The sequence below is a fragment of the Myxocyprinus asiaticus genome, chromosome 6 (assembly GCF_019703515.2).
Source record: "Myxocyprinus asiaticus isolate MX2 ecotype Aquarium Trade chromosome 6, UBuf_Myxa_2, whole genome shotgun sequence".
NCBI classification, from domain to species: domain Eukaryota; kingdom Metazoa; phylum Chordata; class Actinopteri; order Cypriniformes; family Catostomidae; genus Myxocyprinus; species Myxocyprinus asiaticus.
The window spans coordinates 49464940-49481553 of record NC_059349.1 but is presented as its reverse complement, the minus strand read 5'-3'; the positions used below and the strand labels follow the sequence as shown (position 1 = coordinate 49481553).

Below are 16614 nucleotides of genomic sequence, written 5' to 3'. Positions count from 1 at the left end.
GCACTAATGTTGGAATGTTGTCTTTATAATTTTGTTTTTGACACACAATCAATTTTTTCTCATATGTCAAACTGTAAAATGTTAATATGAGCATATTGTCTCTCTCCACATGGAATGTGAATGGGTTGGGGCACCCCATAAAAAGAAGGAAGTTTATTTCTCTTCTTAAGCATAAGAAATATGATATAGTGTTTCTTCAGGAAATGCATCTTTCCCCACAGGAAGCTGAAAAATTTGGGAAGATATGGGGTAGACATGTTTTCTTTAGTGCTGGCTCAAGTAAGTGCAGGTGAGTCATTACACTAAGCATCTACAATTCAAATGTCTCAAACAGATTAAAGATAAATTAGGAAGAGTCATTATTGTTTTAGCAGAAATTCAGGGGCAAAGTCTTATTTTGGCTAATATTTATGCACCTAATGGTGATGATCAGGGCTTTTTTATAGATCTTGAAGGGATGTTGCAAGCAACTGGCACCCCTCATGATATAATATTGATGGACTCAGTCCTTGATCATAGTAAAGCAAAAGTGTGCAAGCCCCCTAGAGCAACATTGACGCTTCACAGGATGTGTAAAAATCTTGGTCTTACAGATATTTGGAAACTTTTGAACCCATCTGGTAGGGACTATAAATGTTTTTATATATATCTAAGAACCTCATTTCATCTGTTGTTGATTGCTCAATTGGAAACATTTTAGTCTCAGATCACGCCCTGGTGAGTTTAGAGGTGTTGCCACATATGGAGAAAATGAAATCATATAGTTGCCGCTTTAATGTATCCCTTTTGCAAAATCCTCAATTCCAACAAACGTTAAAGGCTGAAATCAATGTTTATATGGAGACCAACTGGTCCTCAGTTTGCCTCATTCACCAAAACATCCACAGCATGAGAACTCGTAGAGTTGGAAGTGAATATTAAAAGTGCAGAGGCAGAGCTGAAGTGCAGAATGTCATCTGATGGCCTCAGAGAATTGACCCGATTGTAATACAGATATAACACTATTTTGTCATGGAAGGTGGAGTTTTGGCTATTCAGGGCAAGACATACTTTGAGTTGTGGGACAACGCAGGAAAACTTCTGGCTAGATATGTAAAACAGAGAGAGTCTTTTTCTACAATTCCCTCAGTGAAATATTTACCTCGGCCATTGATATTAATAATGCTTTTAAAGAATTCTATCTTGACCTCTATAGTTCCACATCTTCGTCTACTGATGAGGATATTAGAGACTTTGTGGAACCATTAGAACTTTCTAAACTGACGGCTGAGCAAAAAAATGATCTTGATTCTGAGATCACCATGGAGGAGCTTCGTGAAGAAATTAAGGCCTTGCCTACAGGGAAGGCTCCGGGGCCAGATGGCTTTGCTGCTGAGTTTTTTAAATCTTATGCTACAGAATTAGCTCCACTTTTGCTAGAAGTTTATACGGAATCATTAAAGAATTTAAACCTTCCGCCAACCATGACGTGAGCCCGGATCAGTCTGAAACTTAAAAAGGACAAAGATCCAAGCGAGTATGAGTTACCATCCAATTTCCGTTAGACGCTAGACGTTAAAATATTGTCAAAGATTTTGGCTAACCGATTAAGGTTATGACAAATCTTATACATATAGATCAGGTGGGGTTTATTCGGGGCTGTAGCTCTTCTGATAACATTAGGCATTTCATCAATATCATGTGGTCAGTGGCGAATGATCAGACTCTGGTCGCTGCCATCTCACTTACACTGAAAAGGTGTTTGATGTGGTAGAATGAGATTATCTTTTTAAGATTTTGGAAATGTATGGGTTTGGGAATACCTTTATTGGTTGGATTAAGTTACTTTATAGACACCCGGTAGTGGCAGTACAAACAAATGGATTAATTTCTGATTATTTTACTCTGGATAGGGGCACCAGGCAGGGTTGCCCTCTTTCCCCATTATTGTTTTGTCTTGCCCTGGAACCATTAGCAGCTGCGATAAGAAAGGAGGATGATTTTTCAGGGGTGGTGGCGGGAGATGTGGCGCATAAGCTTTTGCTTTACGCAGATTATATTTTATTATTCGTCTCCAACCCTACTAGATCTATGCCTTACCTCCACAGAATTATGAATTTCTTTTCTAAGTGCTCAGGATACAGAGTTAATTGGTCTAAATCTGAAGCTTTGGCTCTAACAGCGTACTGCCCGGAACAGCCTTTCAGCCGGGCACCTTCCAGTGGCCCAAACAAGGCATTAAGTATTTGGGTGTTTTATTCCCAGCAAATTTGTGTAATTTAGTTAAGAGTTAATTTTGACCCCTTAATAAAGGTTTTCGAGTGATGTGGGCAGGTGGGCTTCATTACATTTATCTATGATTGGGAAGGTTAATGTTACTAAAATGCATAGGCCGATTGTCAAAGGTGGGCTAGGCCTACCCAAGATTTTGTTTTATTATTATGTATTCGGTCTCAGACATTTGGCTCATTGGTCACTTCCACCTGAGAGAGCCCCTCCCTGGTTTTGTATTGAACAAGAAGTTCTTGCCCCTATTTCGCCATTGCAAAGCCTTTCTATTAATCTAACTGGAGAGGTTAAGTTACACCACGTTATCTCGCATTTGCACTCAGTATGGACAAAAGTGTTCAGTGTGTTTAATTCGGACATTTATTTAAATGTTGCCTCAAGCATATGGCTGAACCCAAAATTATGTATTAAAAAGTACCCTTTCTGCTGGTCAAAAGTGGATTGTGAGGGAGGTTAATACACTCTGTGACCTATATGAGAGTGGAGTGTTGAGATCTTTTGAAAATTTGGTTCAACATTTTGGAATTCCCAGATCTCTGTTTTTTGGTATTTACAGCTGTGCCACCTGCTCTGTACTATTTTTGGGAGAAGCATACACCCCCCTAAAGTGGCAAATACTGGAAATGGTTATTACTGCATTTGGAAAAGGTCATGAGGCATCAGTGTATTACTCCCTGCTAATTCAGGGTCTGGGGAATGGAGATTTAACTTCTATGAAGAGATTATGGGAGAAAGAATTAAACTTGAAATTGGAGGAGGGAGTGTGGGCTAGGATTCTAAAAAAGGTAAAGTCTGCATCTAGAGATGCAAGGGGGTGCCTTATGCAATTCAAGATTTTACATAAATTCTATTGGACCCCTCTAGATTGTATAGGCTTGGTCTTAAAGGCACACCCACCTGTTGGCGATGCCAATCAGAAGATGGAGACACAACCCATGTTTTTTGGTGGTGTGTTAAGATCCAAGAATTTTGGTTGAAAGTTCAGAGTTTTAAGTGTGACTTATTGGGCACTCGGATTTCGTTTTGCCCCAGATTCTGTGTTTTGGGCGATGGGGCAGTCATCAGTGTGGGGAATAAACACATAACAAATTGGGTTCTGACCAGTTTAATGATCGGCAGACAAATTGTTTTAAGGGGATGGAGGTTGGCTGGAGCGCCCCCATTTCTGGAGTGGTGCACGGAGATGGGGAGGGTGACCACTTTTGAGTTTTTGCAGGGCTCTCAGCGAGGGGCAGTGGAGAGAGAGGTATAGGTATAAATGTGTGTGTAACAAATGTTTTTTTTTCTTTTTTTTTTTTTTTCTGGGTAGTAAGTGTAATTTCCTAGTTGCTTATGCCTCAAAAGTATAGAAAATGGCTATTATTCCCCACAAACTTTGCTTTTGTGACCAGGACAGTGATATTTTTAAATGTACCTATTTCCAATGAGAAAATGGGTGAATTTGTGTCTTTTCGTCCACATAAAGTCAGAAAAAACAAGGACAAACTTCTGAGCACAACTGTGTGTGTGTGTGTGTGTGTGTATATATATATATATTTTTTTTTTTTTATGTGTGTGTGTGTGTGTACCTGTGTGTGACCACAGGAATGTTTGTTGAAGGTCAGGGTGGGGTTGGGGATTGGGAAGGGTAATAATGGGGGGTAAAATGTTGATTCTATGTATATATGTTTTGCTTTTCTTTATTTACTGTATGAATCAATAGAAAATGTTAATCACAAAAAAGTTCTTGGGACTGGCTGGCTACTACCGAAGGTTTGTACCTAGTTACTCTGACGTCACCAGCCCGCTGACTGATCTTACTAGAAAGGGGGCCCTGATCCGGTCCAGTGGACGGAGTCATGCCAACAGGCTTTCCTAAAAGAAAAATCCACACTTTGTGTGGGGGTGCTTTCACATGCTCCTAATTTCTCTCTCCCCTTTATTTTGCAGACAGATTCATCCAACAGGGGGCTGGGGGCAGTGCTGTTACAGGAGGTGGGGTGGAGGAACGACTGTACATCAGTTGTAAGCTCTCCTTGAGGGAGACAAAGTACAGCACCATTGAGGAGTGTCTTGCGATCAAATAGGCTATCCTTACCCTCCGCTACTACCTGCTGGGGTGGGCCTTCACCCTCTGCACAGGTCACAGCCCACTCCAATGGCTCCAGTAGCGGATCACCCATTGGTACCTGGCACTTCAGCCCTTCAAATTTGAGGTGATCCACAGAACAGGAGCGCAGATGGCTGTCGCTGATTTTCTGTTCCCTGGCCTCCTGGCCTGAGTCAGGTGGTGAGGGTAAGTGGGGAAGGGGGCGTGGTCGTTTGTCTGTCTGCGGGAGAGAGAGAGACACACCCGGAGTTGTGTGTGTGTGTTGCCGACATGTGTTATTATGTTCCAGTTCAGTTTGATGTTAAGTTATAAGTAAAGTCTTGTTGAATGTTGATCCAGTTCCCGCCACCTCCTTTTCCGAACCACGTTACAGTGCGCCATGGAGGATGCACGAAAGGAATGTCCGTCTCCCAGCAAAGACTTTCTCACTGGATTGTTGATGCGAATGCCCTGGCTTATGAGTCGCAGGGTAAGATTTGCCCAATTGGTGTTAAAGCACACTCATCTAGAGACATAGTCTCCTCATGGGCATGGACGAACGGTGTGTCTTTACAAGACATATGTTTTGCAGCAGTATGAACTTCTCAAAACACATTCGCATGGTTCTACAACCTAGACATAACGTCCTCTCTCTTCACAAGTCCTCTCTGTTTAGAGTGCTTGCTATTTTTTATAACAGCCTGCATTCAGGCCGTTGTTATTTACCATAAAGTCACAAGCACTTTAATTATAAATAAACTACTGGGTTCGTGAAGGGGTTAATTCATACTATATGACTATAGTACATATATCCATTCTGAGTGCTCCCCAACATGAGGGTCACTCACTTGCGGCATACTCATGTCGGTCGCCATCCCGTGGGAATGCGGCATCATGTTTCCTCACCGGAAGGTTATGTCATGTAGAGTGGCGTGATGGGATTCTGTTCCCCATATGTGTTAGCAGAACGCAATGTCAAGTGTACTGAGTCATAAGGGAACGTCTCGGTTAGATGTTAGATTGTGAATGCTAGCCACACAACAAGATTCAGAGTTCTTTGAGGTGTGAGTGATGCGCTCTTTGTCCCTCAGTCAGAAAATTCTGAGGAATGGTGTTTGCGTGCCTGTGCCTGAAAGGGTGGGGCTCAAACACAATAGCCAATATTAGAATATTGGCATATTTTAGAGAGGTTTCAATTAGGTCATGTGGAAGGACACTCCTCATATGTGTTATCAGAACGCAAGGTCTCGTTCCCTTCATCTTAGGTACGTAACCGAGGTGTTTTTCACAGTTCCTGACATTTAATCGTAGAAAACATTCCCTGTCTTAGGTCAGTTAGGATCACTACTTTATTTTAAGAATGTGAAATGTCAGAATAATAGTAGAGAGAATTATTTATTTCAGCTTTCTTCTTTCATCACATTCCCAGTGGGTCAGAATTTTACATACACTTAGTATTTGGTAGCATTGCCTTTAAATTGTTTAGCTTGCTTCAAATGTTTTGGGTAGACTTCCACAAGCTTTTCACAATAAGTTGCTGGAATTTTGGCCCATTCTTCCAGACAGAACTAGTGTCACTAAGTCAGGTTTGTAGGCCTCCTTGCTCACACACACTTTTTTCAGTTCTGCCCACACATTTTCTATTGGATTGAGGTCAGGGCTTTGTGATGGCCACTCCAATACCTTGACTTTGTTGTCCTTAAGCCATTTTGCCACAACTTTGGAGGTATGCTTGGAGTCATTGTCCATTTGGAAGACCCGTTTGCGGCCGAGCTTTAACTTCCTGGCTGATGTCTTGAGATGTTGCTTCAATATAATTTTCCTTCCTCATGATGCCATCAATTTTGTGAAGTGCACCAGTCTCTCCTGCAGCAAAACACCCCCACAACATGATGCTGCCACCCCCATGCTTCATGGTTGGGATGGTGTTCTTTGGCTTGCAAGCCTCACTTTTTTTCCTCCAAACATAACGATGGCCAAACAGTTACATTTTTGTTTCCTCAAACCAGAGGACTTTTCTCCAAAAAGATCTTTGTCCCCATGTGCACTTGCAAACTATAGTCTGGCTTTTTTATGGTGGTTTTGGAGCAGTGGCTTCTTCCTCACTGAACAGCCTTTCAGGTTATGTCGATATAGGACACGTTTTACTGTGGATACAGGTACTTGTCTACCTGTTACCCCCAGCATCTTCACAAGGTCCTTTGCTGTTGTTCTGGGACTGATTTGCACTTTTCGCACCAAACTACGTTCATCTCTAGTAGACAGAATGTGTCTCCTTCCTGAGCGGTATGATGGCTGCGTGGTACCATGGTGTTTATACTTGCACACTATTGTTTGTACAGATGAACATGGTACCTTCAGGCATTTGGAAATTGCTCCCAAGGATGAACCAGGCTTGATTTTCACATGATGTCAAGCAAAGAGGCACTGAGTTTGAAGGTAGGCCTTAAAATACATCCACAGGTACACCTCCAATTCAATACACCTCCTATAAGAAGCTAACTGGCTAACTGTCTAAAGGCTTGACATAATTTTCTTGAATTTTCCAAGCTGCTTAAACAGTTAACTTATTGAATGTAAACTTCTGACCCACTGGAATTGTGATATAGTCAATTAAAAGTGAAACAATCTGTCTGTAAACAATTGTTTGAAAAATGCACAAAGTAGATGTCCTAAACGACTTGCCAAAATTATAGTTTGCTAATATTAAATCTGTGAAGTGGTTAAAAAATTAGTTTTAATAACCTAAGTGTATGTAAACTTCTGACTTCAAATGTATACCAAGAAAGTTGTTCCTTGTGGTTTAATTGTGCTTGTTTGACAAAACCAGAGTAGATTTGTTTTTGTGGTTTTTGTTACTATGTCATATATTCAGCTCACGGGACAATGCCCACGTTCCTGAATGAAGTGTGTTCGAAATGTATTAGGCTTGGGATTGATGCCGTTTTTGTCTATCGATAATTGGAAGATTTTCCCGATGATTATTGATATATATTGGGATTTATTTTTCCAGATATAAATAAGGCTGCTCGTCGCACAATAGTCTTTGTCTTTTCAAACATATTTCTCAATACAACTTTGGTAAAGTGTTAGCAGCAGAGTTAATAAAAGTGGATTGCGTACACCGGCAGATGACCATTGTTGGGTCAGTTACTTTCAAAAAGTAACCCACTACTGATTACTAATTACTTTTGCAAAAAAAAAAAAAAAAAAATTATCTGGAAAGTAATTAGATTACTAATTACTTTACTTTGAAGTTACTTTCTTAAACCAAACAAACCTATGAAATAAAACAAATGTGACACTAATAGCTCTTTAAGGACTTTAATATTGACTGAAATATTAACCAAATTACAGCAATATGACAAAGACAGCAACTTGGCTAAAGAGATTAGACAGTTATTCAGATTTTCATTTCTAAAAATGCAATTTAACTTCCTTATCTCAAATATGCTGTAGTAGTATCTTCAGGTATGTGTGTGGGTGTGCCCGCTATCTACAAACTTCTTAGATGTGTGTGGCATGTATGTGTACAGTAAGCTTGTTTACCTGTGTTTGTGTTGGTGTGAAAGACAGAAAAAGAATACTAATTACGTATTCTAAGTAACGCGTTACCGCAAAATGTATTCAGATTACACAAACGCGTTACTACACCCAACACTGCAGGCGACATGGCGCAATCTAAAATTCGAAACAATTATTTTCTATGATACGTACGCACACACCATGGGTTCGCCGTCTCCGGAGACTGTTAAAAAATTTGCAGTGCCATGGAGCTCAACTCACATATTTTATCATTAAATTATACCCAAATCATTATCAAAAAACAAAGATTATTTACCATAGCAATTACGGTATGATACATTGTGTATAAATATCTTTCATATAGACTACACAATGTATTTTCATTTACAAGTATGTCTTTTTGTGGTTTGACAGCTTGAATGAAAAACCTATTCAAAGCTACATAAAGGGAATTGCATAATTAATGTCACCATTTCTAATCTTTAAATTTGCAGTTACACCAGTTTCATACATTAACCTGCAAACTCATCAATGTCACTTTGTTCATTCTTGAATAAGTATAAAAACCTTCGTAACTTTGGACTGCCATCAGCTCATAATGTGTATGTGATATCTGTCCCTTGTCCATTCCGCGACCGGCTTTAGTAAATGTTGCCCTCTTGTGGTCTCCTAAAGCTATTATGTCAGACTAGATTGAATGGAATGCAACTGACAGTGAATTGTCAGAACACAAATTTAACTAATTTAAATGTCGGCTGATGTTAATATATCAATGCCTCAAAAATGTATCGATAAAATATCGTGACAATCAATAATCGATCTATCGATATTTTATGACATCCCTAGAATCTATTTATACTACTCATCTGCATACCTAGAGAGTTTACATTTTCACCGGCCAAAACGTGTTATCAAATGCAGTATATACTGTGACATTTCTCGATTTCGGGCGCAGCAGTAGATGCCCTGTAGGGAGTCAAATGAATAATGAATTGTTCTTTTGAACAGCTTGATATACATGAAATGTCTAAACTAATGATTCACTAAAATGAATCAGACTTTCCAATTTGCATATGAGACAGAGGGCAGTTCAGTTCAAACAATGTTTTATTATTTTCTCAGCTAGCTCGGATGTAAAGCTATATGTGCAATACAATATGTCGAAATAGAAAAAAACAAAACACTTCTCAATATTTAGCAAACATAGCTTGTTACTGTAAAAGACACATTATTTTAAGAAGCCAAATTACTGTCATGCTACTGCAAAAATGTGGTTAAGTTAGTAGCCTTGCTACTTTTAGTTTAGTACCAACACATCCTGGATCTGGCTTGCAACTCCAAAACCACGTGTTAATCTTTCTTACATTTGCAAATGATCTTTGCTCAAATAATTAAATGTGCACAAAATTTGATTCATTAAAGAGCTAATTTTCCTTTGTGATTTCTGAATTAATTTCTTAAGTGATGATACTTAAAGATATTTGTTCTCACAGCCAGGTGTAGCAGGGGATCCTGGGATCAGAGGGGCTGATGGGAAAAGGGGAGACATGGGTCCATTAGGGCCACCAGGATCTCGAGGCATTCCGGGTCTAGATGGGTTACCAGGGCAACCAGGAGTTCCAGGTTACCCAGGAAAACCTGTGAGTATGATGCCGTTTATCAGGAAAGAACATTTATAAAGAACAGAAAGTATTGTGATGATGGACATGTTCAAATTTTATTCATATGCTCCCCTTTCCTCCTTCAAAAGAACAATACTCTCGTTAGGTGTTGTTGTAAATAAGAATCTGTTCTTAAGTGACTTACCATGTTAAAAGTTCAAATAAATAAATAAATTACATTTTAAATTCACTGTGTAACAGGGAAAGCCACCTTCTGAGGAACATCTTGTGAAAATTTGTGCCTCTGTGTTACAAAGTAAGTTTTCTTAGATTCAACCTTTTATGTCTTTAAAATAAAAATTGTGGATGAGAGTATTATATTAATAACTGTCATAATCATTTCAATGGTGAATGCATTTAGTGTGATTTATGTTTGAATCAAATATACAGTAAAACAGAGATAAAATACTAGTGTCCATTTTGCTCATACTTTGGGTTAGGTATTTGAGACTTGATGGTTTTTAAAATGGAGACAGAAAGGAACTGCCCCGAATATCCAAGCAACCACTTAGCAACTGTACAGCAACACACTAAAAACACTCAAAATGCCTGAGAACTGCATCCTGGCAAAAAGCACATCTGGTAACTTCTGCGCGGGCAAACACCCCTCACATTTTCGCTAGAAAATGTAAAAATCTAGTATTCTAGATATACTCTCTTTCTTAATATCTTAATGTAGCTCAATGTAATACTTATTAATACTTTAAAGATGTTTCATTATTTAACTAGAAAACAAGACATGATCTGATGTAGATTTGTGGGTGTTAACTCTATGACAAATGTGTTTGCATGCACAGCTTGCCTCATGGACATTTAGCTGGAAGCATCTGGAGAGGTGGGAGCATTAATCAGTTTCAGTTCTCTGTTAAAAAAGAAAAACCTAAATATCTGTAACCAGCAAAGTTGGGTAATCTTTGTGTTGAGGAAGCAATTTTTATGTTCTAGATACCGTCACAGAAATAACACCATCTTTTCAACACTCCTTAAAATAAAATAGAACTATGCTGTTTGCATTGTCTGTCTATGTATTTCACAGTTATTTTCCCCAAATTATACTCATTTCATACAATTACACTTAACAGCGGTATATGTAGCAATTGAGCCAGATGTTTGTGATGCTGAACACAACAGATGGTCATGACAGAAAATGTGAGGACTTTGAGTGTTTACATGTACAACAAATCTGATAACTACAAACTATGATAATGCAAGAAAAAAACATTAACATGAGATTTTGAAATTATTATTTTTTTCTCCAGTCCTGAAGTAAAAATGTAATTTGACATGCATACACTGAATAAGCTGACAGAATGCTGATAAAGGCATTTACATGTAAAACGGGATAATGGGAAACATGTAAAATTGGGATAACAGGCAAAACTCTAGGTCATTCAGGTTTCGCCTATTGCCTATGACCGTTGCTTTGAAAAGAACATATTTTAAGGTGTTTACATGAACTCACTCGGCTTATTAAGCATAAACGTGTAAGATTGTGCCTTAACACAATCCCTATTAGCTCAATATTAGGGCCAAAATATGTTTTATCATCCATTTATCTCTCTAAATCGATCTTCAACAGACCAGCTACCACAGCTCCTGCAGGTGATGGGCCAAAGAAGTTGCGAAAACTGTGAAACCAAACAAGGGTCGCCAGGCGATCCAGGCCCCCCTGGTCCAACAGGCCCATCTGGACCACCAGGGTACCCTGGCATGATGGGAGCTCCTGGCTACCCGGGACCACCAGGGAGGAGGGGACCAGAAGGAGTTAAAGGTGAGTTGCTAATGGCCAGGCCCAGATGGAATCTGCTGACTTTTTTTGCATTTTCTGAATCTGTGCTAATTTTTAGGGAAAATCTGCAAACTTTTACAAAAGGGATTAAAACATAGCATTAAATGTTCCTAAACGAGTGCTACACTCTTATTGGTAGCTAAAAGCATCATGAAATTAGCCAAAATATTTCATAAACAAACATGCAAGGGATGGGAATTGCATAGAACTTTTATGAATGACATGTCACAATTCTACAGAAATCTGCAGAGTTCTGCGCTCGCAAATTCCATCAGGGCCTGCTGATGACACACCAGAAATCCTCAACAGATTGTGTGAATTTGTTTTGAAGTTAGTTAATTGACTTTTCACATATCCAGGTTGGAGAGCATAAGTAGATGCATAGCTGGGTAAACTTGAATGGCGGTGAATGGGGGACCATTTTCGGACCCGTTTTCTCCAACAACAAAAGAAAAAAAAAATCAATGATTACGCTTTCACAGCTTTGCAAAAGAAGATAAAAATATTCAGTGCTGGATAATAGCAGTTAGAAGTAGTGCCTGACTGATTTATCGGTCAGCCGATATTATCGGATGTTTGTCCAGCAGAGCGCGCTCCGACTCCATTGTTTACAGAGTTGAGCTGACGGTGGTTCTGCAGACAGTGTGGAGTTATGCGGTGTCTTCACTGTAAGTTGCAAACTAGTTTGTGAAATACATATTGGAAAGTTAACAAACAATGACCCATAATTTTCCCTTTTCAATATAACTAATATAACGTTAACCCTGTCCCTGACATCTGTGTCACTCATGTTTATCACATCTGTTTGCTATGTTAACCAGCTATAATTTGTCAGTGCAGTCAGTAATGTAGCAGATTGAAAGGTAAGCATCAGAGCATCATTTTGCAGCTCAGCAGACAACGGTGCGGTGGTGGATTGTGTCTGTTGAATGTTGATTTCACACTATGTTGTTAACTAGTTGGTGAGACGCAATGCTGGAAAGTAATAAACAATGTCCATCTTTTACCTTCCATGACAACGAGCTTATAGCTAACTAGCTAACCACGTAGCTACTTACATACCTTGTCAACTGAGTGGAAGCTAATGTGTAAACATGTATTCACCAAACTGTTTTGTTCAGGATTCACAGTTTGGTACCCCCTTCAACCTAACAATTCCAGTCATTGCATTTACAAAATGTAATATTTAAAAGTCTCGTTTTCCACTGTTGAAAGTTTCCCCTGAACTTGTATAGTAGAATATGGTGTAACACCGCTGCCGCTGTTTATCTCTTGACTCGGCAGGGGTAAATGCTGAGAAGCTGTGCTTTGTTTTACAACCTGCCCCTAATTGACTGACAGTATTAAAATAGTCAGCATTTGACTGATACTAAACAGTACTACTGATGTTTATTTAGCTATTTATTTTATTTTTATTTATTCTTTACTTAAATGGTCAGCCATTGACTGATACTAAACATACAGTACTGATATTTATTTAGCTATAATTTTAATTGATTCTTTATTTAAATGGTCAGCCATTGACTGATACTGAACATGCAGTACTGATGTTTATTTAGCTATTTATTGTATTTTTATTTATTCTTTATTTTCACAGTGTTCATTTCTAGAATTTGACGACAATGTATAATAATAATGTCAAATATTCTTTGATAAAAATATTTAAGAAAGCAGCCTTCTGAATACTTTGCATAGTCATATCGGTGCAAAATTGTGCGCAATCCACATAGAAAAGGTCCGTTTTTATTCCAGCTCAAAAATTAATTATATCGGCCACCATATCGTTAATCGGTATCGGTCTCAAAAATCCCATGTTGGTCGAGCTCTAGTTAGAAGAGAGAAATAGGCCACATTTTCTGTCACTCCATCAGCAGCTATGTTAGAAGCCTCATCACAGCTGTGGTAACTGATTTTTAAAACTTATTCCAGGGTAATATAATACAAAATACGACGTTATAAATTTGGAAATATGAAAAAGTTTGCTACATTATAGTTGTTAAAGAAGGAGGAAACATGTCATAACAGGTCTGTGAAAAGGATCCATTCAGAAAGAGAGAGAGAGAGAGAGCAACTTAAAGCAGATCAAAGCCCTTTTGTGGGTTTGTTTACATTTTAATTTTTGACAGTTTGAATTTAAATTAAAGAGCATTCCGTTGGCCTGTTTGAACATTCTGTCAGTCTAAGTCTATGGTATTTGTCCAATTTTGGATTATCCACTGTGCAAAAAAGCTGTTATTTTACTACCTTTACAGTAAAATACTGACAAAAGGATTAGCAGTTAATTACTGTTTAATTGCACTTTTTCACAAGAGGTATATTTGCAGGATTTTACTGTAAACTACAGTAAAAATACACTACATGCTACTGTATAAGCTATTGAGTAATGGACTGCTAGTAAAAAGGACTACAATGTGTTTACTTTTTTTCTAAACTTTGTGATTTAATAAATTATTCCTTAGTCTTGCAATAAAAAATACCATGTTTTAATAGTGTATAAATGTAGCCTTTGAAATAGTGACTTAAATTTTAAGACAAATAATACAGCTTCAAAGTGTCTTTTCAAAACGTCTCTCTTTATTTGCAAAACCCCATTCTTGCAAAACATCTGTACAAAATGATAAGGCAATTGGTAAAACAAAGCCCAAAGCTGATTTGGGTAAATAAACTTACATTTCAAAATCAAATTAAATCACTTTATTGTCACACAGCCATATACACAAGTGCAATGGTGTGTGAAATTCTTGGGTGCAGTTCCGATCAACATAGCAGTCGTGACAATGATGAGACATATACCAATTTACAATAACATCAAATTAACACAACACAATTTAAACATCTGTTATACACATAATTACACTCAACAATATACAACAATATAATATTTTTACTATATAGATACACATTATTCAATAAAAATTAAAAATTAAAATATATATATATATAAAAAAAGTATATATATATATATATATATATATATATATATATATATATATATATATATATATATATATATATAGAATGTACAGTATTGTACTGTATTGACATTCAGGCTGTCGGTTGACAGTCAGTTGTTAAGAGAGAACATAATATAATAATAATAATATAATTTATGACAGTCCGGTGTGAGATATAAGAGTAAGAGTAATAAAGTGCAGTGCTGATGTATTTTGATCGTGGGAGATCAAGAGTTCAGAAGTCTGATTGCTTGGGGGAAGAAGCTATCATGAAGTCGGCTGGTGTGGGTTCTGATGCTGCGCTACCGCCTACCTGATGGTAGCAGTGAGAACAGCCCATGGCTCGGGTGGCTGGAGTCTCGGGTGTGCACCTCCTCTCTGTAGGCTGTTTCATCATTGTCAGTGATCAGACCTACCACCGTCGTGTCATCAGCAAACTTAATGATGGCATTGGAGCTATGTGTTGCCACACAGTCATGTGTGTACAAGGAATACAGTAGTGGGCTGAGAACACAGCCCTGCGGGGCTCCAGTGTTGAGGGTTAGTGATGAGGAGATGTTGCTGCCTATTCTAACCACCTGGTGTCTGCCTGACAGGAAGTCCAGGATCCAGCTGCACAGCGAGCTGTTTAAGCCCAGAGCCCGGAGTTTCTCATCTAGCTTGGAGGGCACTATGGTGTTGAATGCTGAGCTGTAGTCTACAAACAGCATTCTCACATAAGTGTTCTTTTTTTCCAGGTGGGAGAGAGCAGTGTGTATTGTAGATGCAATGGCATCATCAGTGGAGCGGTTGTTGCGGTAAGCAAACTGCAATGGGCCTAGAGATAGAGGCAGCACAGAGCAGATGTAATCTCTGATTAGTCTCTCAAAGCATTTGCTGATGATGGGGGTCAGAGCAACAGGACGCCAGTCATTTAAGCAAGTGATTTTTGATCGCTTTGGAACAGGCACAATGGTGGATGTTTTAAAGCATGTGGGGACTACAGACAAAGAGAGGGAAAGGTTGAAAATGTCCGTAAAAACACCAGCCAGCTGGTTCGCGCACGCTCTGATGACGCGGCCCGGAATGCCGTCTGGGCCCGCGGCTTTGCGGATATTCACCCGTCGGAAGGATCGGGTTACATCCGCTACAGAGACGGAGAGTGAACTAACCTCTGTAGCTTCAGCCGCGAGAGCTCGCTCCGCGAGGGCGGTGTTATTTCCCTCGAAACGAGCATAAAAAGTATTTAGCTCATCCGGGAGAGAGGCAGCGGTGTTCATGGCAGAGTTTTTATTCCCTTTAAAGTCCGTGATGATGTTAATTCCCTGCCACATGCTTCTGGAGTTGGTGGTGTTAAACTGTCCTTCAATCTTGCTCCTGTACTGGCATTTTGCTGTTTTGATAGTTTTTCGGAGGGCATGACTGGCTTGTTTATGCTCCTCCGCGTTCCCGGAATTAAAAGCGGAGGTCCGCACATTAAGTGCCGCGCGAACATCGCTATTGATCCACGGCTTCTGATTCGGATAGATTCGTACAGTTCTGGTCGGAATCACTTCCTCTACGCACGTTCTGATGAAACACATTACGCTATCAGCGTAAAGCTCGATGTCATCATCAGAGGCGGACCGGAACATCTCCCAGTCCGTGTGATCAAAACAGTCTTGTAGCACAGAGTCTGATTGGTCGGACCAGCACTGGATCGTTCTGAGGGTGGGTGCTTCCTGTTTCAATTTCTACCTGTAAGCGGGCAGAAGCAGAATGGAAGAGTGGTCCGATTTGCCAAATGGTGGGCGGGGGAGGGATTTGTAGCCATCCCGGAACGGAGAGTAGCAATGATCCAAAACCCGGTCCCCTCGTGTGTTGAAACTAATGTGCTGGTGATATTTTGGTGCGACTGATTTTAAACTGGCTTTATTAAAGTCCCCGGTCACAATGAACGCGGCCGCAGGGTGCGCGGTTTCCTGCTCACTTATAATCCCATACAGATCCTTGAGTGCCCGGTCTGTGTCGGCTTGTGGGGGGACGTACACAGCAGTGACAATGACCGCTGTGAATTCCCTCGGTAGCCAGAATGGTCGACACAGAAGCATAAGAAATTCCAGATCAGGAGAACAGAAAGACTTGATAGAATGTACGTTCCTCTGATCACACCAGGATTTGTTGATCATAAAACATACACCACCTCCTCTAGTTTTACCTGAGAGGTCTTTCGCTCTGTCCGCTCGGTGCACGGAGAACCCCGCGGGTTCAATGGCTGAGTCTGGAATCTCCGCAGACATCCAAGTTTCTGTTAGGCAGATAATGCAGCAGTCCCTCGTCTCTCGTTGGAAAGAGATCCGCGCTTTCAGCTTGCAGAGCTTGTTATCCAGA

At 39.6% G+C, this 16614-nt stretch overlaps 1 protein-coding gene across 1 annotated transcript in view; it reads left to right on the top strand.

Moving 5' to 3' along the window:
- The window catches only part of LOC127443139 (collagen alpha-1(XXI) chain-like), a 72534-nt gene that overhangs the window by 50320 nt on the left and 5600 nt on the right, over positions 1-16614 (top strand). Inside the window, exons 25-27 of the mRNA XM_051701676.1 lie at positions 9355-9501; positions 9724-9778; positions 11102-11293. Coding sequence (XP_051557636.1) covers positions 9355-9501; positions 9724-9778; positions 11102-11293 — 394 coding nt within the window. The remainder of the gene's footprint in view (positions 1-9354; positions 9502-9723; positions 9779-11101; positions 11294-16614) is intronic.